At 33.9% G+C, this 25,500-nt stretch overlaps 1 protein-coding gene across 5 annotated transcripts in view; it reads left to right on the forward strand.

Annotated features, from left to right (window-relative positions):
* Positions 1-25,500, forward strand: part of Mtr4 (exosome RNA helicase Mtr4) — a 352,727-nt gene that overhangs the window by 213,391 nt on the left and 113,836 nt on the right. For all 5 annotated transcript variants that reach the window (XM_069828330.1, XM_069828332.1, XM_069828329.1 and 2 more), the window contains one exon: positions 17,422-17,698. In XM_069828330.1, the coding sequence (XP_069684431.1) occupies positions 17,422-17,698 (277 nt within the window). The remainder of the gene's footprint in view (positions 1-17,421; positions 17,699-25,500) is intronic.

The following is a 25,500-nucleotide window of genomic DNA, read 5'->3' on the forward strand; positions in this document are numbered from 1 at the left end:
AAAATTTCACAATAGCAACATTCCACTAATCAATGAACAGTTCATGAATGTATCCAACCCATTATATAAAATGGCCAATAGAACTCCTGCTTTTTTTAACTTGAATCTCCCTCCATATGTACGTTATCTTTAAAGCCATATTTGTCTGAGTCAGTTGTTGAATTGCGGTTATAGCGAAATGTTGTATAATACTCAACATCATTTAACATCACATGTAAGTTTTGCTCCACATTACATCTTTTAAATTCACATTTGTATATGATAATAATTTTTACTCTTAACACCCACTACTTAGTTTCTAAAGTAATTATCTTTCTTCTCTTACATTACAGAACATGTTTCCACCACACTTCAACAACCATACTCACTTCACGGCCTATCTACACACAGTGTAATCTTATGTACAATATTTATCATTAAGCTTTCCTCCGGTGACATCCTACCTCACAAACTGAAAGTCATCTACATTCATTATGCTTCACATTAACAGTGACTCATATTCTAATATTTAATGATTTTGTATTCGTAATTAATTTAACTTGTCTCACCTGGTACATCACGTTATAAATACACAATTTTATATGTTTCATCATTTTTGTACACATGTGTTAATTCAGTGTTGTTTATGCGCTTTTAATATGTTTTATGATACTTTAAGATGCCAATTTGGTGCACTTGCTATTTTTATGTCCATGTATATTTAATTTCTTATGCTACCTGATGATGCCGGATAAGACTAAAGCACTTGTAGCCACTATTTGTTTTTACATGCTATTCACTTATTGAATGATTTATAATAAATAGACAGTCAAATGAAGGTTCTTTTTATCATAATTTATTTGTTAGTATTGACTCGTCGGTCCAATATGTTTTGTAAATTGTAACAAAGTGGCTTGCGTCTGCTGGTTCAGATTTTTACCAGTGCAGCATGTAGGCTCTTGTTCATCGCTGGGAAAAATGCATAATGATTGGTGGTGACTATGTGAAAAAATAACTATATGTAGCTGAAAGTTTACTCTATTTAACTGTGTTATTATACTCTTTGTATCTGTTGTAGTGTCCATGAAAATTACTTTCAGAATGACCCTTGTATTAATACTACCGTTGTGTACCAACAATTATATTTTTGACCAGTGGTCTCAGAAGAGCTAATACATACATAGTGACTTCAGTGAGTCCCCCTTTCCTGTTTGTCAGAGGGGATATGGGAAATAGTTCGTATATTTTCATGTGACGTTATTCAGCACTAGATTCGAATAGTCATGAGTTATGATAATTGTGCAGTGAGCAGCTGTGTGTTAGTTCCAAACAATAACAATCATACTGAGACAGTTTTTGTTTCTATAATTTTTTTTCTTTTTGTTTATTCAATTTCTTAATTAAACTGATTCACTTTATACTCTTCAAATTTTTTTACTGTCCCCGTGACTGTGGAAACTATGACATTCATATTCTGTGACTAACTGGGAATAGCAAAGCTAAACAGTAAGTAATATTTAGGTGGTTTCACTTTCATCTCCCTTCCTCCTTCGTTAGTACTAGTCTACTTTCTGCACTTTGTAAGAAACGACTTGAACTGGAAACCACTATTAAGTAATCTTCATCTTACGATGTTGGATGACGTATATACGTCCGTTGATGTGACATATTAATGAATTTAAATACTATTATAGTCACAATTACGCCATGGTATGAAAGAAAAATTTCACAACCTCGAGCGGGAATCGAACCTGCGACTTCCTGTACTCCGGTCAGGCGCTCTACCACTGAGCTATCGAGTTCGTCTCACACGAAAGGTGCAGGTTCGATTCCCGCTCGAGGTTGTGAAATTTTTCTTTCATACCATGGCCTGATTGTGACTATAATAGTATTTAAATTCATTAATATGTCACATCAACGGACGTATATATGTCATCCAACATCGTAAGATGAAGATTACATTTGTAAAGTTTCTTCACACCCATAAGCAGTGCTGACTAGATCAGACGCTATGGATAGTACTCTATAACAGAGTCGCCAGTATGAAAGGATAATTCCAAGTCTTTGGCGTGAGATGAACTCGATAGCTCAGTGGTAGAGCGCCTGACTGGAGTACAGGAAGTCGCAGGTTCGATTCCCGCTCAAGGTTGTGAAATTTTTCTTTCATACCATGGCATGATTGTGACTATAATAGTATTTAAATTCACTATTAAGTATGTACTCTATTACACTGTTAACCCTTTGGTGGGAGCGCCTTTTCTGGTAACACGACCAGGCGCATGGAGCACACTGTGTGCCACACAGTTTTTCATTAAAAACGGCCTTTTCTATAATGTTAACTAAATATTTTAAGGGCTTCTGATACACTTTATTCTTATTATTATATTTTAATACATACCTGTATACATTAGAAATTTTAGAAAAACAACTAAGTACAATGGCTTTGTATAATTACTGTACCATATTGAAAGAAAGGTTGCAACAATTTAATTTTGGTACAGTATTCATTATTATCATTAATATCATCATTACACATTTCACTTACATATTACTTTCATCTGCAATATATCATAGAACATAATACATATCTGATGTTTACATAGCATCTGTATTATTTATCAAATAGCACAACTTTCACAAAGATAGTTTATCTTAGCATGTTTCTTGCAAACAAACTTCTTCCACTGATTACACATAAGTGTAGTGTTGATATTTTTTGCTCATCCACAAGTCTGACATCTGCCTCGCTTTTTCTGTACTTGCTGCACAGGTTCCTCCTCAACATCTTGACAGTACTGGATGAGAAATGTTGTAATATCTACAGGTAGACTTTGGAACATTGCTAGAAGAATGAGTTGCTCTTTCATGAGTTGAATGGCTAAATTTTTTAGGAAAATTTTCCTCCTGTCTTTTGGGTTGTTCTCATTGAACTGAAAACTATTTGAGCATTTATCCCAGCCATATTCAAGAAAGCATAAAAGATCATGAAAGGTCATCATTTCGTGATCCTTGCTACTGAGTATGACGCACACATCTGGTCCACTGTATCCACTACACCTTTAATGGCATTGTAGTCTAGAATAATGTGCGGCTTGTTTGAAATCTCATCTATTGTACCAGTATCATGCATGGTGGAAATTAAAATTACAACTTTGCTCTTTTCCGTGACTTGAGACACTAAAGTGAAATCTTTCTGATAGCCAAAGACTACTGACCCAACCTCTCTGCCTTTCTTGGGTAGAAACTCACCCGGCAACTCTTTCTTATTTTTTCGCAGAGTTCCAATACAAGTTATTTTCTTATCAAGCAACTCATTTGCCAAAAGGACACATGTATACCTGTTGTCTATAGTCAGGTTGCGGTATTTTGTACAGAAAAAGGGCCATCTGGCTGCTTCCCGCAGTACACTTTGATGTTGCTGGTGTAAAAGGTTTTAGCATCACAGTAATGTACTCACTGAAACAGTAGCTAGTTTTACATTTCTCAGTAATCTGTCAAGCACATACCTGATATGAACAAGCTTATCAGTCTTCAGCCTCTCACTTCTTGTTTCCTTGTCATCAAAGTGAATACATCTAAGAATAAAAAGGAGTCTCTTTACATTCAAGCAAGCACGAAGAATTTAAAGTCCAGTGCCATCAGTGGTCCACAGTTCATATACATTAGTGTGGTTTAATTTCTTGACACCCAGTAAGTACAAAACACCCAACACTGCCATAATTTCGCATCTTCTTGTGTCTCTTATTTCCTTTCTCTAGAGTACTGAACTTCATCCCACTTATGAGTTATGAATAAGTTGGTACACCTGACAATTTCATCTATCATATCAGTGTCCATGAAAGTAAAAACGCTTCTATTTCCTTTGTTATATCTCTGTACTTTTGCATTGGCATGGATAATTTCTTTTTCAAAATACATTTACGTTTTGTTTTGGATACACTGGAGAAATCAGTTTTCTTCCATTTTGTTTTTTTATCTTTTCCAACGAAATGTGCACTCGATCCCGGTTCACTGATATCTTCTTCATTGTCACAACTTTGTTCTGAGTCAGTCTGGTGGTCACTGAAATCAACTTCTTCATTTTATGCATAAGAAACATCACTATCACTCTCTTCAGAGTTTGTCTTAGCTGATTTAGCATCTTTCAAGTTATTTACAATGGCGGAGATAGCCGCATCATCTAGGAACTTCGACCAGATATAAACCCGAACGCTTAGAAATTCATCCCTCAGTTTAAGCTAATACAGATTGCCCAATCTTCTTATAATAGATTTCGAAATAAGCCCATAAAACAGTAAGAATTTCATTTGTGTAATTATAAAAACAATTTTAATGCTTATTGTATGGCAGTTATGGTGTGTAAATTGGAATAAATATTAAATATGAATAAAATTGTTGTTATAGCAAATAATTAGTAATGTAAAAACAAAGACTAAAACAAAATATAAAAGAAGTTTTACTTACATTGCCAGGAGCACGGCGCACATGGTGTGCCAGAAATACACTGAAGAGGGAAGATAGTTCTAGAACGCAGGCAAACAAAGCAGGAACAAACACAACTTCACTTCACAACAGCAGACACTCGAATGGAGGACTAGGTGCTCTGAAGAAATAGGAACTTATCCCCTCCACACACAACAGGAAAATCATGGTTGCGCCGCCGGAGGGTTAACATTGAATTTATTTTTGTACTTGGTTGATTTCAAATAGCTCACATTTGGGAACTTTTAATTCATTTTGTGATTGCCATCCAATAAAGTCCATTTAGATTTTTTATAGTTAAAATTCTTTTGCAATTTTGGTGCAGCTCAACGTATGAAGACCTCCCTCAAAGAACATTGTATATCATATGCAAAAGCCGTTGATATACAACCTTCTTTGAGGGAGGTTTTCATATGATCCCTGACCATTTTTGTGTCTTGCAATCTGCATAGTGTGCATTCTTCTGTTTCTGAGATTTCTATTCTGCGTAGACGTGACATGAGTTTAATCTAAACATTGCAACAGTTTCTGTCCTTGCTTTTGTGCAGCTGGTTTCCTATGTTCTTCTGCTGTATGCTCATTTTTTCCATTTGATTCTTGAGTGTGTTTGTTGAGTATTTCTGTTTGCTCTTGTTTTGAGTATTCTTGAAAGTGTTTAATGACTAAGAATTTTATTTTGTTTTTGGAGGTTTTTTTTTTGTGCCACTGCATCTGCATTGTCATTTCCTGGCAGGCCAACATGTGCGAGAATCCATTGGATATGTATTTTCATTTGTAGGTTTTCTAACATTCTAATTTGTTTTCTTATTTCTAGTGTTATTTTTATGGTATGAAAGGATTATTGTTTGTAGCTATTGACTGTATAGCTGCTTTTGAGTTTAACAGAATGACGACATTGCTGAACTTTTTTTTTCTGATTATGAGTTGTTTTAGGGCGAAAAGTATACTTCTGTTTCTACAGAAAAATTGATTTTATTGTGCCCTATTACTATATAGTGTGAAAAGAGTGTTGATTGTACTATATTTTCTTCTTCTACTTTATCTGTTTCGTCTATTAAGGAGTCATCTGCATATATGTGTAGCCATTCTGTTGTTGGGTGTATTTTTGCAATTAGTCTAGGAATAATTTGGTTGTACAATAAATTGTTTCATTTATATTTGTGTTAGAAAGAACATTCAATTTACACAAGATAATGCTATCTCGTAGTAGTTACGTCTATATCTCTACTTCTTTGTACACTCTTAGACAAAAAAAATGACCGGGCTCCAGATTCTATGTCAGATTCGGAAGACTTTGGGTGCATTCTTCAGAGCATGATACATATGTGGACGAATTTCTTATGTCGAAAATGTTTCCAACATTCCACTGCCACCACTGTATGATGATTATGTAACATGCTTCTTAAAGAGAAGAGTCATCGTCTCTGTCGCATAGCGTAGTCGGTAGCATTGTGGTCTTGTATTCGAAAGGTTTCGAGTTCGAATCTCAGTCTATACTTTGTTTTTTCATTCTCATTTTTTACTTGTTGTGTACTGATAATAACCAATATTGTGAAATATTTAACAGAAAGTTAAATATTTACAAAGGGCAAGTGAGATACATAATAGCAATCCTTTCCTTTGTATCTTGTATTTAAAGAAACTAAACGAAATCTTCTCAGATAGAAATAAACAAACATAATTCTTTTCTTTGTATTAAAGAAAATAAAGAAATACATCTCGGAGACCAATTAACAAAACTCAAAATACAAAAAATTCAATATCGGATATGTAAGCCCTCCGCATCTATAACCGCCTGCATCCTACGGGGGATGGATGCGATCAGGCATCTCAGGTACTGTCGACGTGAAGATACACGATCCCAAGCGTCCTGGATAATATTCCAGAGTGCATCTTTTGTGTCGACCGACATGGCATTGTATTTATCATCGCGTTCACAGTTTCCTTCACCTTCAACCACACATTTTCTAGGACATTCAGATCTGGTAAAAAGGGAGGCCATTCTATCAGTCTGATATATGGCCTCTCTAAAAACCATCTCATGACTTCGACACATGTATGAACACGATGATTATCTTGTTGAAATATGATATCATCATCAGGATATGTCATCCGTACAGAGGGAAGCATAACATTTTCCAATAAGAGAAGAGCTTGTCTACACGTATCTGGCCTATGTCTTCTGTCAGCCATGTTACCCCTGATAATGACAAGAAAGAATGGTTGTTTCACGTTTAATATGCGCAGTTACACCAAATACCGTACTATAATAATACCGGACAGCTAGCAGTTCTACGCGCGAACGACGCTGGTGCTGCTACCTAGGCGGCCGGTGTGGCAATACTCGCGAAACAAGCTGTAATCAACTGCAATGTATATTGTTGCTGGGCTAGCTAATAGTTTGATTAATTAGTGCTGTGTTAAAATGTCAGGATGTCTATGTACTGTTTATAATTGCTACAAAATTACAGCATTACAAATTGCTCCAAATCGTAATTTCGATTTCCGAGGGATCATAAAACGTGAATCAACAACATTCTTTAGTAGGTCTAATTCCTTCGTCTTTTTGTTGATAGAAAAATACAAATTAGCTTTTTTATTTATACCTAATAAACGAATAGAAATTAAAATGTCTTGGAAATTTTAAGGTTTTATCGAATTAAGTTTTATTGTTGTCCACATGCCTTTACTAATTATTACAAGCATCAGATTACTATCAATTTTATCTTTGCAGTTGTCAGCAATGCGTATATAAAGCATTATTGTAAATTCATTCTTAATGTCAGAATTGATTTTGTCTCACTAAACCCAAGAAAAAATGTGTAACAATTAATTACAGAAAGTAATATGAAGAATGCAATATTTCTCATAATATGCAGCTTTGATATAAGATAATAATTTTACATTAAATGTTATTCAACATTTCTTAAGTGTTTCATATATTATTCCACATTAGTAACTCACGTTTTAAACAATAGTCCGAATCCCGCTATGTTAACATTTGTATTTGTGGACGTAATTCCACGCCGCTCCCCTAGATGTCAGGTCCGCGATATTTCACACTCACGTCAATGCTGCTAGTATACAGCGGTCCGGTATTATTATAGTAAGGTATTTGGTTACATGTGCGCAGAACTATGTTTATTTTCAGAAGTTCCAGATGTCTCTAAATAAATTACACATCAATATAGAAATAAACACCTGACGTCCTTACGGGGTACACGACCTTGAATCGCCTGCACAAGAAGCAAGGCTGTTACCACGGAGCTATTACAAAGCAGATATGTAACGGCACTATTTACGAGTGTAGCCTATATCTGGAACACATTGGTTTTGTCTTTAACATTATTCATCTCGTTTTTGCAATACTATTAACATTATGATTATTATTATTATTATTATTATTATTATTATTATTATTATTATTCTCGTGTTTGTAATACTATGAATATTATTAATGTTATTATCAGGGAAAGGATTTATATTTAAATACATATTTACTTATAAAGCTAATATAATTTATATTTTGCATTATCTTTATGTTTCACAATGTGTAGGGTTGAAAAATCCTACTTTTATTTTCCATATTTTTCCATATTTTAGAGTTTAGTACATATTTTCGTTAATTTCCATATATTTTCCATATTTCATATAAAACAGTCCATATTATATTAGGTTTAACAATAAAACAAAACAAAATTCCATTAACTTTTAAAAATACATTTCAACAATAGAGATTTAAACACATGTTCAGTAATCCCTTTAACATCAGAGTTATTTGAAAATTAGCAGTCCTATCAACAATGGGAAAGTAAGTTACAAAACTGTATTAATTTAATTTAAAATTTTTAACAGACTTCAGTTGTGCAGCTCAACAGTTAAATGCCAGTCAGAGTACACATAGGTTCAGTTTTGTAAATCATACTATAAAGACGGTAAATATGCCAAAAGTACGTCATTCAGTCAATTTAAAATCAAAACTAACAAGTTACATTTCAGAATTTAAAGAAGATGGTTTATCAACTGACAATAAAATATTATTTTGTAATTTGTGTCAGTGTGCAGTATCATCTACACAAAAGTTCCTGGTGCAACAACACATTACAACTAGTAAACATCAGGCCAACAAACAACTAAATTCCAAGCAGAGACAATTGTTTTTAACACAACCAACAACATCGAATGTAAGATCTGAGTTTAACATCGACCTGTGCCGTTCTCTCATCTCTGCTGATATTCCTCTCTACAAACTAAAGAATAAGGTCTTCAGGGAATTCCTTGAAAAATATACTCAACATACAATCCCGGATGAGTCAACACTTAGGAAGACGTATGCTCCATCCATCTACGATGAGACAATACAGAAGATAAGAGATGAAATTAAAGATAGTTCAATTTGGGTTTCCATTGATGAGACTCCCGACAAAGAAGGTAGACTTGTTGGTAATGTAGTTATCGGTTTGTTAAGTGAACAATATTCTGAACGAATTCTTTTACATTGTGATGTTCTAGAAAAGTGCAATAACAAAACTATAGTTAAACTGTTCAACGAAGCTATGGGTATCCTGTGGCCAAAGGGTATTATGTACGATAATGTGTTATTCTTTATTAGCGATGCTGCCCCTTATATGGTCAAAGCTGGAGAAGCATTATCTGTTGTATATCCTAAATTGACTCATTTTACTTGTGTGGCGCATGCATTTCATCGTGTGGCAGAAGTGGTCAGAGACAATTTCCCTAAAGTAGATTTGTTGATTTCATCAGTGAAAAAAGTATTTCTCAAAGCTCCCAGTAGAGTTAACGTGTTGAAAGAAATGTACCCTGAAATTCCATTGCCACCAAAGCCAATTTTAACTAGATGGGGTACATGGCTAGAAGCAGTTGAATATTATGCCGAACATATAGACTCTATTAACAATGTTCTCCTTGCATTGGACTCTGAAGATGCAGTCTCAATTGATACTGCGAAAACAGTTACCTGTGACATAAGTGTGAAGAATGACTTAGCTCACATTCAGCATACATTTTCATGCATCATAAAAACGCTCAAAAGTCTCCAAAATAGGCACCTTTCACTATCTGAAAGTTTTGAAATTATAAATAGTACTGTGGAACAACTGAATCGTGGTAGAGGTAAAGTTGCAGATGCAGTAAGAGCTAAGGTGGACACTGTACTTTCAAAAAACCCTGGATATGAAGAACTACAAAAGGTTGTTGCTGTGATGAGTGGTGAATCAACAGTGAAGATTAACTTGGACTTATCCCCAGCAGACATTGTGAAATTGAATTATGTACCAGTTACTTCTTGTGACGTCGAACGCTCTTTTAGTCAGTATAAATCTATCCTCAGAGACAATAGAAGAAGATTCACTTTTCAGCACTTGAAAGAAATGTTTGTAACCTATTGTTATGGTAACAGACAATAAAAATTGTGTTTTGTTGAAACTACATTGGAAGATAAGGTACGTCCATTATATTTTTTGTTTAGTTTGATTAAAATGTACCAATATTTAACGTACATAGTCATTTTTTTATAATTTTAAGTCCATATTTAATTCCATATTTTGGTAAAAATCCATATTTAATTCCGTATTTTGGTAAAAATAACTACATATATATTTACATATTTCATATATTTTTAGTCCATATAAATCCGTTCCCTGGTTATTATTCTCGTTGTTGCAATATTATTATTAGACTTATATTATTATTATTATTATTATTATTATTATTATTATTATTATTATTATTATTATTATTACTACTGCTAATACCAATTTTAGTAACTGAACAATACTTTATGGAAGAGGGAAAAGATCCAAGATCTGAGCATCTGTTTTAATTCAAGGGTAATTAGGAAGAAGTCTCCAATATTACTGAACGTTTTTGTTTAATTTCCAAACTCCTGTGCACGTTAATAAATGTATCATTCGTTTCCAGCTAGAGAAAAAATAAAACGAAACAAATATATATAGGTCTACTTATACAAAGGCGGATACGAACCCGGGTTTTCTGCATGTGAAGTCAGAGTTTTACCACGGAGCTGTGACACATATACAGTTCAAACCGTTGTTTGCCGATATAAGAGTATGTTCTTGGATCTCATTGGTTTCGTCCTTACTACTCTGATTTTAGTCTGTGTATCAGGCGCACAGCCGAACGGAACTTAGACAAATTTACGCTTCAAGAGTCCGGTCATTTTTTTTTGTCTAAGAGTGTACTATTTCTCCAACAACTGCCACGTCATTTAATTTCTAATACATCAATTGTGGAAGAATCACAAAGCTATAACATTTGAATTGAGTTTTAATACGTGCTTTTTTTTTTTTTTTTTTTTAAAGGATTCTGTTAAAGTTGCATATCATGTGAAACCACTGCCCTTTGGACCAATGATTTTAAAGAGTTCTCTGTTGTACAGCGAGATCTGACTATGAGCTGGATGAATTTCGGGAGGAGGGCACCACAATCTGGTACTGCGATCTTTCAAGATCTATTATGCTAACCCTCGAGCTAGGCGCATTCCTAAATCCACACTGGCTGACTACACTAATGGCCAAATGCACCAATCTCGGTCAAAAACATAATGCTCAGGGATCATGGGAACACAGTAAAAAAAAAAAAACGGAATGAAAATACGATTGTAATGCACCAACATGATCCTCGGTCACAGAAACCCATTCTTCTGACTACCCTCTTTACCCGAATTAACTCGGAGATCATATGTAATTTCTACAAAGGAAAGCACCTCTAGAAGAGCAAAGATAAAAACAACATATCCAATTGTTACTACGCCCGATTTTGTTAGACCGCTCTGCTTGATTATTATCAGCAGAAAATCTCCTGCATATGACAAGAATCAATAAAAGATCGCTGCGGTATTGTAATGTTGCCGGCTTGTGCAAGAGAGAGTGACGTCTTGTGTGAGTGAAAGACGGCTTTACTGAAGTGAGAGGGAGGAGATAACCATATTCCAGCTTCGTTAACATGTATCATGTCGTAGCTCCTATGATAGTCAATAAATTGTGCTGTAATTTTTATGATTGATAGATCAATGTCTAAGGAAACCATAGAAAAAAATTCGAAATCAAAAACATTTTTGAAAAGAGAGAGAGAAAAAATAGTAATTCCGAAGTGATCTGTTTAAAATAGACATTTACACTTTCAAAAGTTGATAAGCGACAAACTTTTTTATTTTTAACTTTAGATGGGGGCGGGGGGAGGACAAATGAAGAGAAATGTTGAGAAAGAAAGGAAATTGGTTTTAAAAGTTGGCACGGCACCCTTCAAAATCTTTACAGGTTTTTGAGTTACAATGAGTTAAAGGAGCATTTTTGCTTGGCGAAAGACTCAAGACTCAATACTTTGTCTCTTAAAAGAGAAAAATTTGCTGAGATATTAAAGGAAAAAAAAAAAAAAGCTCATAAAGTCTAAATATCAATGTCATGCGTGGCTGTACCGTAAATCACAACCTCTCGTTTGTCACTACTACTTGCTTTACTCAATGGCATGGTGTAACAAAAATATTCCTTCACAGGGATGAGAAATGATCTGCTTCTTGTGAAACATATAAAAAACGAAGAGAGAATCATAAGAGTGTACTGAGTATGTGTTTGCTTTCTGTTTTCTTATACCTATGTGTCTTGAGTGATAAACAATAGCGCTCTTCTTCCAGAATACCGTAAGTTCTAACACTGCACTATAACTCTTATATTTATAATAATTGTACATAGGGAATGATTTGACCTGAAATTAAGAATTAAATAAATGCCTGATCACCAATGTCCCTTTTGATAGCGATACTCCTTTATTAGGCAATGCTGGACTCCTCTGATTCACAGGAGCTGTGAAGCTGTTGCAGAGATTGGCCATGGAGAATAATTTATTTATAATGCTATAGAAAGATGAAATAATAACATAATCATAAAATTTTCAGACCATGCAATAGGGATTTTATTTGGTTGGCTCTTATGCCAATATTCTTGAAAACAATGGAAATTATGGATGTTTTCTGAAAATAAAACAGGTTACATGGTTGAAGTTTGGCACAGAATTTAATATTACTCCTGGTGATGTATATTTATTATATTTGAAAATTCACATAATATGTTACAGCATTTTTATTATGTCAAATGAAAATACAAGTTATGATGATGATGATGATGATGATGATGATGATGATGATGATGATGATAATAATAATAATATATTTTTACTGTTAACCCCTATGTTTGAGATTTAGGCCTAATTAGTATTGTAACTGAATAGTGCTTCTTTGTACTTTAGATCTCACCAGGAGGTCACCTACTCAATTAAATACATGTTACACACACACACACACACACAAATTCCATAATTTGGGACATCTGGCCGAAATCTACGGCTGACCACTAGGATCCAGAATACAAAGCAGAGTTAAATTAAAAATACAATATGATTGCGGAGAGAATACGGAACAATGATAAATTTAAAAATAAAGTACAATTTGATTTTGGAGAAACATGAGATGAAAATACATTGAAGAGTAATGAAATGAAGTAAAAAGAAAAATTACATAGTATTATACAAGTGATTGTGTAAAATGGATAATGAGTCTCTCAATACCATTAGACAAATTTTGTTAATGTCCTCATTAGAAAATTTAAGGGAAAGGTTAACTTAAATGAAGTTCCCCTAGCGCGAAAAAGAAGTCCTTTCACTTCCCATGTATTAATATTCATTTTGTATGTCTCACTGAAGTGAGGAATACATGGGTTGTAAATAGACTTCTTTTCATCGTTAAAGTTATTGACTTGTTGATCGTCCTTCTCAAAACGGACAGTGAGATCAAGAATGAGGCTTCTTTGATTCCGGCGATTGATGGCTATAATGTCTGCTCTTCTTGTTGACTCATTCTCAGCCAAGCAGTGCACTTCTTCGTAAACCTCCCACTTTGCCTTCCGAAGAATGGTTGCGATGGAGCTTCTCACTTTATGGTGGCGATCGAAAGTGCTTCCGCATTGTTAGGAATGTTTAATTGTGAAAGAGCTTCTTGTTTTTCAGTTTCAAGATTCCTGCAGAAATGGAGATGTTCATCATTTATTTTTAAAAGACTTCTGGCAATGTTATAGTGTTGGAGGTGTACTTCCCATTCAGCATTAAATAAACCAAGGCCACGAAGATTCTTTCATGTCATTCAGACAATCGTGCGGTAAACCCACAATTTCCTTAGCACCTGTCCAGACAATTTTATCAATATCGTATAACAAAGATTTTGGAATCTTATTCAGTGGTGTACTTTGGAGCGAATAAATGATATTAGGCCATATATACTGATTCATAATATTCAGTTTTTGATCAGGTTTTAGTAAATTAAGGTTAACTTGTCAATATCTTTACCAAAAGTTCGAATAATACTTGGTTGATCAAATACAATTTCTGCAAAAAATGTAATTCCCAAATATATGACGATTTCACCTGGTCCAATAGAATTAATTGTATTTCTACAATTCAAAGTGATAATGTCTTGGCTAAGATTACCATTTCTAATGCTAATGAGACTACATTTTTGGGGGTTAATATTCAAATCAATCTTTGATAAATTTTGAATCGTCAAATCCGTTAATATAGAAACTGACTCAAGGTCCTTACTAATGAGGGCCAAATCATCGGTGAAGGCAAGAATTGAGACAGGGCTAACAGTAAGAGATAACTGGTAACCGTATTCTTGGGCTATTTCAGGTTTAGTTAATTCTCTTAGAATTTTATCAATAGCCAAGTTGAAGAGAACCGGGGATAAAGGAGAACCCTAAGCTACTCCTTTATTAAGGTATATGTCACCACTTTTATTTAAGCCTGTTTCTATTTTGAGAATGTTATCTTCCATTAAATTAATAATTAAGTCTCTGAGATTGTTTGGCATATCCCATGGTAGAGAGATCGTTTTAAATGCTCATATATTATCGTAGGCTTACTTATATCAAGGAAAGCTACGCAACATGATATGAAATCCAAATAGGGTGTTTGATAGAATCCATCCTTTACAGATCGTAGTTCTTCCCTCGAAGGGAAAGAAATACAGTGTGGGCAGAAAGACACAATAATTTTGACACATCATTAATAATGTGTAGTCCCATTATATGGTGAATATTGGAAGTATCACCGATCAAATGTCAAATGTTCTTGTAGCTTACGATCATAACATTGTTAAAACTCTATTCGTAGGCGAGACGGAATTATTTCGATTAGTAGCAAATTCCAATGTTTCATTCATTTCATTTTATTCACTAACCATCCCACAATTTCTTTGGACAGACGAAACCTTTCCTCGAATTTACTATTCCCATATTCTCCAAAAGGATCACCTCTTTCCACAGTAACGCCAATTTGATGTTAGTTTCTGTTTAAATAATCCATATATATTATTTCGTCTTCAATTCCATCAGGAACTTCGAATCGCGCCACCATTTTGTTGGAAAACTTGACCCCTATAAATTTCACTCAGTAAACTACCATGTTTAACTTTGATCGTGATTAATGCGCCACATATGAGGTTGAACAGGGTGAACTTTACTGCGGTAAAATTTGGATCAAGAATGGTGCACTCGGCAATAAGGTTCGCTGCATACCCAGATTTCGAGCAGGGAATGCCACTTGTCCCTAGATCAGCCCTTGCCATGTGTTGCAAGCTGGTTTTCGGGGAATGCTATGAAATGATGACGAATGGAAAAATGTTGATGGAATTATATAGATGCCTAATATGGGGAAATGGGAGAACTCCAAGAAAAACCCCAACTGCGATTTTGTTTGCCACAAATGTCACTATGGATTTTTCAATGAAAGATACGAGGCCTGACCTAGACTCAAACCTGATCTGCCTGCGTGACAGGCTGAAAGTTTGACCACTCAGTCACCACAGGGTTACTAGAAACAAAATAAGAATGAACGATGATAGAATTAATTATTGAAGTGCTTATTTATGAAGAATTACATTATAAGTTTTCAATGCAGTCATGACTGCATAGTTGAGTAATAGAGATTTCGTGTTGTTGGATGATACCACATTTACTCGTATTTTTTCTTCACAAAATTCGGAGGAAAAAACCCGTGGGGGAGAATTATTACACCATGGCAACAAAATATTAGGAATAAAATGATCCTAAATAGCATCACGCAATTCATGGTACTAATAAAATGATAACTACAAAGATATATATATATATATATATATATATATATATACACACACACACACACACACACACAGGGTGTTTAAAAAATACGGGGCATAATTTCAGGTATGTATTTCCCACATGTAGACAATCAAAATAGTTCATTACAACATGTGTCCGGAAATGCTTTATTTCCGAGTTATGGCCTTCACAACATTGAAATTCACCGGAACGTTTTTTTTTATTGTCTACATGTGGGAAGTACATACCTGAAATTATGCCACGTATTTTTGAAACATCCTGTGTATATATATATATATATATATATATATATATATATATATATATATATTACAGCTTAGAGTAATATTATGGGCAGTCTTGCTGCTTTTCTTTGTATCATTATGTGCCAGTTCTAATGCCTTGACTCACCAAGATTGTGTTAATCTTCATGCATAAATATTCGTATAAATTAGGTTGTTAATTACTTACTTATGGCTTTTAAGTAACCCAGAGGTTCATTTTCGCCCTCACATAAGCCTGCTATTGGTCCCTATCCTGAGCAAGATTAATTCTGTCTCTACAGTCATATCCCACCACTCTCAAATCCATTTTAGTATTATCCTCCCATCTACGTCTCGGCCTCCCCAAAGGTCTTTTTCCCTTTGGCCTTCCAACTAATACTCAATAAGCAGTTCTGGATTTGCCCATATGTGCTACATGCCCTGCCCATTTCAAACTTCTGGATTTAATGTTCCTAATTATGTTGGGTGAAGAATGCGTGCAGTTCTGCTTTGTGTAACTTTCTCCATTCTCCCGTAATTTCATCCCTCTTAGCCCCAAATATTTTCCTAAGTACCTTATTCTCAAACACCCTTAACTTCTGTTCCTCTCTCAAAGTGATAGTCCAAGTTTCACAACTATACAGAACAACCAGTAATATAAGTGTTTTATAAGTTCTAACTTTCAGCTTTATGTAAACAAAATAAACGTTCATGTATTTTATACACCACTACATTCATCAAGCAACAAATCCAGATCGTCTTTCTTGTCATCAGAGAAATCATTGGCATTTTCATTGTAGACGTGATCAAAAATTTATTTGTTTATTTAATCTAGTGCTCATCTGTCATTTGTCTTCTGGCTTCCCAATATGAATTTCCATTTGATCTTCTCCTGTACTTCTGAAGTATCGATGCAGGTATTCTGCTAGACCAGCCACGCACAACCCACGGCCTGCGGGCCTCATGCGGCCACCACTATGTTTACTGCAGCCCGATAGTAAAGTTTCAAGCTTAAAATTTAAAAAAATATTTAAACAGACCTATATTATTAATTACTATAAATTACATTAATTGCTAATTAGTAAATTGTATTTATTATTGAAGGATGTCTGCAGCCCTCCAAAAGAACATTTTTTTAAATATTGGCCCATAATATTCATAAAGTTGTGCTAGACAGTCGTAACCTGTTGACATACAAAAAGCTGCTACAGTTTTGTTTTATGGTAGGTCTGATATATTCGAAGAGATGAATAATGACATAGGATTTTCCATGCCTATTTTACGTTATTTGGAAGCTTCACGAAAGATGCTTTTGAGTGTCCAATTTTTTAATGTCAGAGGGAGAAATTATTCAAGGGATCCCTCCCTCCCTGAATAATTCGTCCCAAAATCTTGAGAGGTGAAATTACCCGACTGGGTAAGTTACGCTATTAAATATGGTATTTTAATTACAGGATTAATTCTGTTTATGAAATGTAATAAATTTTACATCATGTTACAATAATATAAATTAATGTTTCTTGTAACAGTTAACATCAGGTGAGTACATTCAGATGTCAGGTCGTGCAGGCCGTCGTGGACTTGATGAGAAGGGCATTGTGATTCTGATGATAGACGAGAAAGTGAGTCCTACAGCAGGGCGAAACATAGTACAAGGACAGGCTGACCCTATTAATTCGGCATTTCATCTGACCTACAACATGGTTTTGAACCTGCTCCGTGTTGAAGAAATCAATCCTGAATACATGCTGGAGCGCAGTTTCTTTCAGTTCCAGAACCATGCAGCCATTCCAGAGTTGTATGAAAGTAAGTATTATTTTATTGTTTTGAATTGAAAATACAAAGCTTGCTTTTTCACAGATTTGCTTAGGCAAATTATATTGTGAATTATCACTGCAGCAGGCTCCAACATATTGCAGGATGAATGATAATCACTTACCCAAGATTGCTTTACATTCTAAATCTTAATGGATAACAAAAATAGAAATATTCCAAAGGATATGGAGAAAACGGGAACACTGAGTTTTAAGAGACAGAACTAATTAGTCCTAACTATCTTCTCGTATGTATTTCTTAGTAGGTAATAAAATTTGTCCATCTCTCCATTCCTTCTCTGTCTCTATCTGTATGTCTCTCTCTCTCTCTTTTCCCTCTCTCCTCTATGTGCCGTTCTGTATGTCTCTCCTTTCTTTTTGCGTTTCTCTTTGTCTTCCTCCTCCTCACTCTTTTGCTTTCCTTCCCTTTGTTATCTTCCTTTCTCTTTTTCCTTTTTGCCTATATTTCTCCCTTTTCCCATTACTGTCACTCATCTCTTTCCTTCCCTCGCCCTGTCTGTTTCCCTCTGTTTGTCTCGGACATTCTCTCTCCCTTTTTTCGTCTCCCTCTGTCTGCTTGCTCTCTACTTTTCCCTTATTCTCTTTCTTTTTCACCCACACACAAGCCATTTGCCTTCCTCTGTCTCTTTCTTCTCTTTCATCAATGACTGAAATTTTTTTTTTCTTCAGAACACCATACTGAAACTTGGTTCTCTTTGCCATCAATAGCCATTACCTGTAGTATACTATGAGAGGCGAATCTACATTGTTCCAGGTGGTGGTGGTGGTGGTGGTGGTGGTGCCACCAGTGCTAATGATACCCATGCACATCACTGCACTTCTTAGAATTAAATATTGTCAAATCTAAATACAGTTTTGTAATTACTTAATCAATAATAGCTTTTCGTATGTTGTAAGTCGTTTGCTCCTGAATCATTTTGAAAGTTGTATTTAAAACTATGAATTTAACTGTTATTATCATGCAATACTTTCTGGAGTTGTTCAGTCAACTCTACTTTTAAGATTGATACTGTCCTGGTCGGGGCACATTTTTCCTGGGCTTTCCCTCAACCCAATATAATCAAATGATGGGTAACTATTGATACTGGAACCGGACTCATTTCACTGGCATTATCACCTTCATCTCATTCAGACGCTAAATAATCTGTTGATACATCATCGTAAAATAACCTACTAAAAAAAGTAAAAAAAAAGAGATACAATATTAGACCTAATAAACAATTGGTCAGCATCTGTAATGAAATGTACTTGTGAGAACTGAAAGCTCTTACCCTCAGCTGGAAGAAAATTTCCAATTAAATGATAGGCCTATGCTTGAACTTTAAATGATGGTGTAGAATTGACTTCATGTATTTCTTTTGCACCAAATGATGCCACTTGAAATAAGATGTTATATTGTCTTATATTATTTAAAAAGTGTGTTGATAATGGATGTACTCAGATAAGTAAGTCCTTAATTTGTTGTGGAGACTCTTCAATTTCAGCAGGAACAACTTTTACAACAGCGCAACATAATCTGCTTGGCTCATACCCAATTTTTTTTTCATTGCATTTATTGCATAGTTTATTCATTTTATCTATATTAACACGATTCAATTGAGCATAGTTGAAATTTGGATTATAAAATAATGGAATGCTAAGCTAACGTACTATTACTGCATACCGGTGCTAAATCAATACACTCTTGTTCGTTAATTCTCTGAGATGAAAATGAATGTGATACATAAACATTATTTTAAGAAATACAGGAAACGAATATACAGAATAACCTATCTAGTTTTCTGTGCATAAGAAGCTATTTTAATCATACCTTCCTCAATTCACTCAGAAGTTACTGTAATAACATTATAGCATTATGCCCATCTAGAGAAACTACACTTTGCAATGGTGAAATAATAATTATACAAATCGGTTGATTAGCATCTGAGATTACTTCATACAAACACAGAAACATTCTCTGTATGTTAATGGCTTCCATTTGTTGTTGTCCAAGGTCCCTTATAGACGAAGTCATTTGTTTTTATTTCATTACAGCCTATTAGGTGGCGATAATAAACACATTGTTATTTTAAAACTCATTTATCTCATTAAATGTCAGTACTGTCAAAATTTTGCATAGAATGAAACTATCAGAAATCATTTTTAAAGTAACTTTTATTTTGTAACATTTGTCATGAAAATCAATAATACTTACTTACTTACTGGCTTTTAAGGAACCCAGAGGTTCATTGCCGCCCTCACATAAGCCCACCATTGATCCCTATCCTGAGCAAGATTAATCCAGTCTCCATCACCATATCCCATCTCCCTCATATCCATATCCCACCTCCCTCATATCCATATCCCACCTCCCTCATATTCACTTTAATATTATCTTCCCATCTACGTCTCAGCCTCCCCAAAGGTCTTTTTCCCTCCAGCCTCCCAACTAACACACTATATACAGTTCTGGATTCGCCCATACGTGCTACATGCCCTGCCCATCTCAAACGTCTGGATTTAATGTTCCTAATTATGTCAGGTGAAGAATACAATGCGTTCTATCCTGCAACTTCATCCCAAATATTTTCCTAAGCACCTTATTCTCAAATACCCTTAACCTATGTTCCTCTCTCAAAGTGAGAGTCCAAGTTTCACAACCATAAAGAACAACCAGTAATATAACTGTTTTATAAATTCTAACTTTCAGATTTTTTTATTTTATTAATTTCAATAATAAGGGATATATTTCGATTTATTAATCCAGGCCCCCTTACAGCCCCCCCCCTTTTAAATAAAGTATTTTGAATGCTATATATATATATATATATATATATATATATTTTTTTTTTTTTTTTCCAATTTTCATATAAATCGGTTCAGCCATTATCGCGTGAAAAGGTAACAAACATCCAGAAAGACAGACAGACAGACATACAAACAAAAATTTCAGAAAAGCGATTTTAGGTTTCAGGATGGTTAATTATACATGTTGACACCAATTATTTTTGGAAAAGCGAAAATTATTAGAAAAATTTCGGTTACAGATTTATTATTAGTATAGATGAGGTCTCACCATACTCATTGAATAATCCAAGCGTCTCAAGGCCAGCGCATAGAAGTTGTTACAGAGAGCAAGTATAGATAGCATAGTCAGCTGAAGAGATAAGCTCAATACCTGAAGATAACCGATCGTTGATTATGTTACAAGTGTGAGCAAGCTAAGTTGTAACTGTCGCTCGAGAAATGCTACAAAGCTGTACTTTTGTATTGTACTTCATATGCATGTCACAATAGATGGTTGTTTTCGGAAGGAATTTCGTAAGTAATTATTTAAGCACAAGGAACTGGCCACCCTACCCCATTATCTCGTGGCCTAGTTACCTCATAAGTGGTGCTTTGTTAGTATTACTTGTGAAAGGTTCAGACCTGTCTTCGAACAGTTGACTAAACAACAACAGTACTTCATTTGTAGTAAATTGTTTTTGGTATCTCTCCTTTCTTTTAAGTTTATACTATATTTAAAATAATAATTACATTATTAAACTTCTTGGTTGTTAAAGTACGTATTGTTATGATATGTCAATATTAATATATTCATTACAATAATAGTTAATATGTTTCATAATGTTTTCAATAATTAAAAGTAACCAAAATATCTTAGGAATTCACAAACAGTTATTTAAAATTAGAACTATTCAGATCTTAAATCTGGTCTCAAATTGTTTCCTTAAGTCCTTCTGTACTTCATAATAATAATTATTTATTTATTTATTTACTTATTTATTTATTTATTTATTTATGTATTTATTTATTTATTTATGTATTTATTTATTTATTCATTCATTCATTCATGTGCAAAACAACAGCACAAGGGCAATTACAGTATAGCACAAAATAAAAAACAAAACAAAAGAGAACAAATGATTATGAGAATGAATGACAGAAAATGGCAGTGAGATGAAATACAATCATATAATAGTCAACATTAATCATTCACCAAATGCAACAAAATAAATGACAGTATCTAACAAATAATAAAAGATATTAAATAACAAGTAAGGATAGATCATGCATAAGTAAAATCAAATCACATCTTGCAAATTAGCACTTTTAATACACCTGGCTATTGGAGAAAGGGATGTAAATAATTTAGTGAAAAAAATTCTTTGACCACGAAAACCTTTCACGGAAATTCTAAGATAGGTGTTATGTATAACAACATTATTAAAGAAAGTGTAATCAATATCCTGACGTCTGGAAAACAGAGTGGTACAGTTAAAATATTTACTAGATAGTTCATAATTTAAAGAAGAGGAGTTAGGTACAAATCTGAACGCACAAAGAGAAATGAATTTTCTTTGGATATTTTCTAGTATAGCCGAATCAGTAGAAGTAATAGAGTTCCACGCAACAGATGCATATTTTAATTTAGACCTTACTAAAGCATGATATAATGTAAGTAGTGTATCAGGAGAGGAAAAGGAATAAGTAATAGACCTAATGAGACCAAGCATTCTTAGTGAATGATTAAATAAATGATCAACATGGTCATGAAAGTGCAAGATATATACCGAGATCCTTAATACAGTCCTTCCTCGTTATGGCGGCATTCGATAGCGAATTGTTGAACTTTAATGTAGTTGTCTTCCTAGAAAAAGAGGTAACGCATGTTTTAGAAATATTAATTTTCATTCCGTTATAATCAGACCAACGTTGAATGGCATGTATATCATTTTGAAGTAAATGACAATCAGCAAGACTATTAATTTTCCTAAATATTTTTAAATCATCGGCAAAGAGAAGATAATGGGAACAGATGGACTTACAAATGTCATCGATAAAAAGCAAGAATAATAACGGACCTAGGGTGGAGCCCTGTGGAATGCCACAAAGAGTAGTGAAAGGATCAGAGAGGGAGTTTCTCAACCGAACACAAGATTGTCTGTTGGTTAAATAGTTTTCAAACCAGCTAAGATAATTAATGGAAAGTCCAAACTGATCTAATTTACTTATTAAGATTTGATGAGGAACAACATCAAATGCTTTACTGAAATCAAAGTAAATGGCATCAATTTGGCCTTGGGATTCAACTGTAGTCATAATAAGATTGAGATAATTGACCACATTCGTCGTTGTAGATTTGCTTTTAGTAAAGCCATGTTGAGCAGGATTTAATTTAGATTTAACATAAAATGAAACATGTTTGTGAATAATTTTTTCAAAAATTTTTCAGAAGTTATTTAGTATTGAAATAGGTCTGTAATTATTAACAGTATGTTTATTACCATTCTTAAATATCGGAATGACAGATGCTTCCTTCCATAAAGAAGGATAAATACCCGTTCTAAGGCTAAGATTGAAAATAAAAGTTAATAGAGGAATAAGAATTTGAGAACAACCTTTAATAATGAAATTAGGTATGCCATCAGTTCCCATAGATTTATTGGGCTTAAGCTTCCTAATGACATTCAAGACATCTTCACACACAATAACCGGTAAATATAAGCAGTCAGTAGTGATGGAATCACTAACATATAGATAATTGAGCTTTTTTTGTACCGATTTAAATTGATCAGCAAAAGCATTTGCGATCGCAGTTTGATCAGTGATGTGCTCCCAATCAATGATTAACTCAGTAGGCAAGGATTTAGATTTACGAAATGATTCTACATACTTCCAAAATTTCTTAGGCTCATTTTTCAAATTTCTGTCGATAGATTGGAGCCAAAATAATTTATCAGATTTTATCTTATTTTTTACTTGTTTTCGAAGGGAAGAAAAGATATGATAATGATAATCAGATTTGGATTTTTTAAAATTCTTGTAAGCTTTATTTTTTTTTCTTTATGAATAAACGAAGCGAGTTTGAAAGCCACTTAGGATAAGTAGATTTTTTACTCGTGTTAGAGGTACAGCATCAGCAATCGCGACATTTATCGTATGAGTTAATGAAACAACAGCAGTTGTGTATAATTTCATATAATCACCCTGAGAGAAATTAAAATAAAATTGATTAGAAGAATATAAAGGAAGAGATAAATTAACTTCAAGATTAACACAAATAGAAAGGTGATAATTGTCTTGACGAACAAGAGAATGATTAGCTAGGTAAACAGAACTATTAATAACATTAGTAAAAACAAGATCAAGAAGATTTTTATTATTCAAAGTAAAATTTATCTGATTTAAGCCAAGAAGACAAGAAGAAGAAAATAGATCAAGAGACTTAATTTTTACGTAATAATAGATGTTAGGAAGGCTACAACCAGATGCCCAGTCAATACCAGGAGAAATAAAATCACCGAGAATAAGTACCGTAAAGTGGGGTGACTTTGAACGCTGAGGTGACTTTGAACGCTGAGGTGACTTTGAACAGTAATGCAGTGCCTTTCTAAATTAAATGCTGTACCCAATTGCGAAAAAAACTGTTTAAGTTGTCAATAAATTAGTTCAGTTTTTTCGCAATTGGGTACAGCATTTAATTTAGAAAGGCGCTACATTACTGTTCAAAGTCACCTCGGCGTTCAAAGTCACCCCACTTTACGGTATTCTAAAATTATGTGAATCAAGATTATTCTCAAGAAAAGTAAGATAATTTCTTAAATTTTGGGGATCAGTGTCAGGAGAGAAATAGTGATTACCAATTAATAAATTACTACCATCAGAAATTTTTATTTCAAACCAGACACATTCATTAATTTTTTCTAGATCATATCTCCTGCATATAATGGGAATCTGATTGCTTATCGCAATTAAGACGCCTCCACCTTTACATTTATTAGTGCCATCACGTACTGTCAGCACGACACACAGTATAAGAATGAGGAAATAATAATAATAATAATAATAATAATACATTCATTTTCTAATAATATATCAATGAGTAAAATGAAATCTGAAGCATGAACAACCATACATGTTACGTATTTATTTGTTACACTGATCTTGATTCAAGTTAGGTAAAAATTCTAGATCAAAGAAGTGGTAACAGTTACCCACTGAAACTTGCGACTCCCACAATTTCACTTTCCCTATGAAAGCTTTTATTTGTTCATACATTTGCGGTAATAACACAGTCTAGTATGTACAGTCACGAAGCTTGAGTTGTGAGGGTGCTAGGAACAATAGACTGCGCTGGTACTATTTGGATGTAATGAGGCGATATTAGCGATCCTAGTGGTTAGCAACTATACATGGATGCATATTTACTATGTATAGAGCTTCGTGACGGTATATACTAGACTGTGGTAATAAGGACATTCTTTCCTCGGAGATGAACATCGCGGTCAATGACATCATCCGGAGATTCACGAACTGCTCCCGCATCTTGTTTCACTCTTACATTAAAAAAGCGAGAGGAGGAAGTGCTCCGAGAAGGTCCTAGTAGTAGTAGTATTTATTTACTATTTATTTATTTATTTAACCTGGTAGAGATAAGGCCGTCAGGCCTTCTCTACCCCTCTACCAGCAGATTCCAACTATAATATGAAGAATAAAATTACAATTAGTATTAAATTTACAATTACAATTACAAATAAAATTACAATTAGTATTAAATTTATAATTACAATTACAATAAAAATCAAAGTACGAAAAGATTACCTGACTAATTAAAGCTAGATAATTTATCATAGAAAAACAAAGAATATTTTATATTTACTGAATTACAAATTAAACTGAGAATAACAAAATTGTATAGTGATGAAATTACTGGATATTGAAATATTTTGTAATAGATTAAGGAAACTATTTACAAGAAATCAATTACTGACTAAGTGCCTAGTAAGTTTG

Source organism: Periplaneta americana, chromosome 6 (assembly GCF_040183065.1).
Source record: "Periplaneta americana isolate PAMFEO1 chromosome 6, P.americana_PAMFEO1_priV1, whole genome shotgun sequence".
Classification (NCBI taxonomy): domain Eukaryota; kingdom Metazoa; phylum Arthropoda; class Insecta; order Blattodea; family Blattidae; genus Periplaneta; species Periplaneta americana.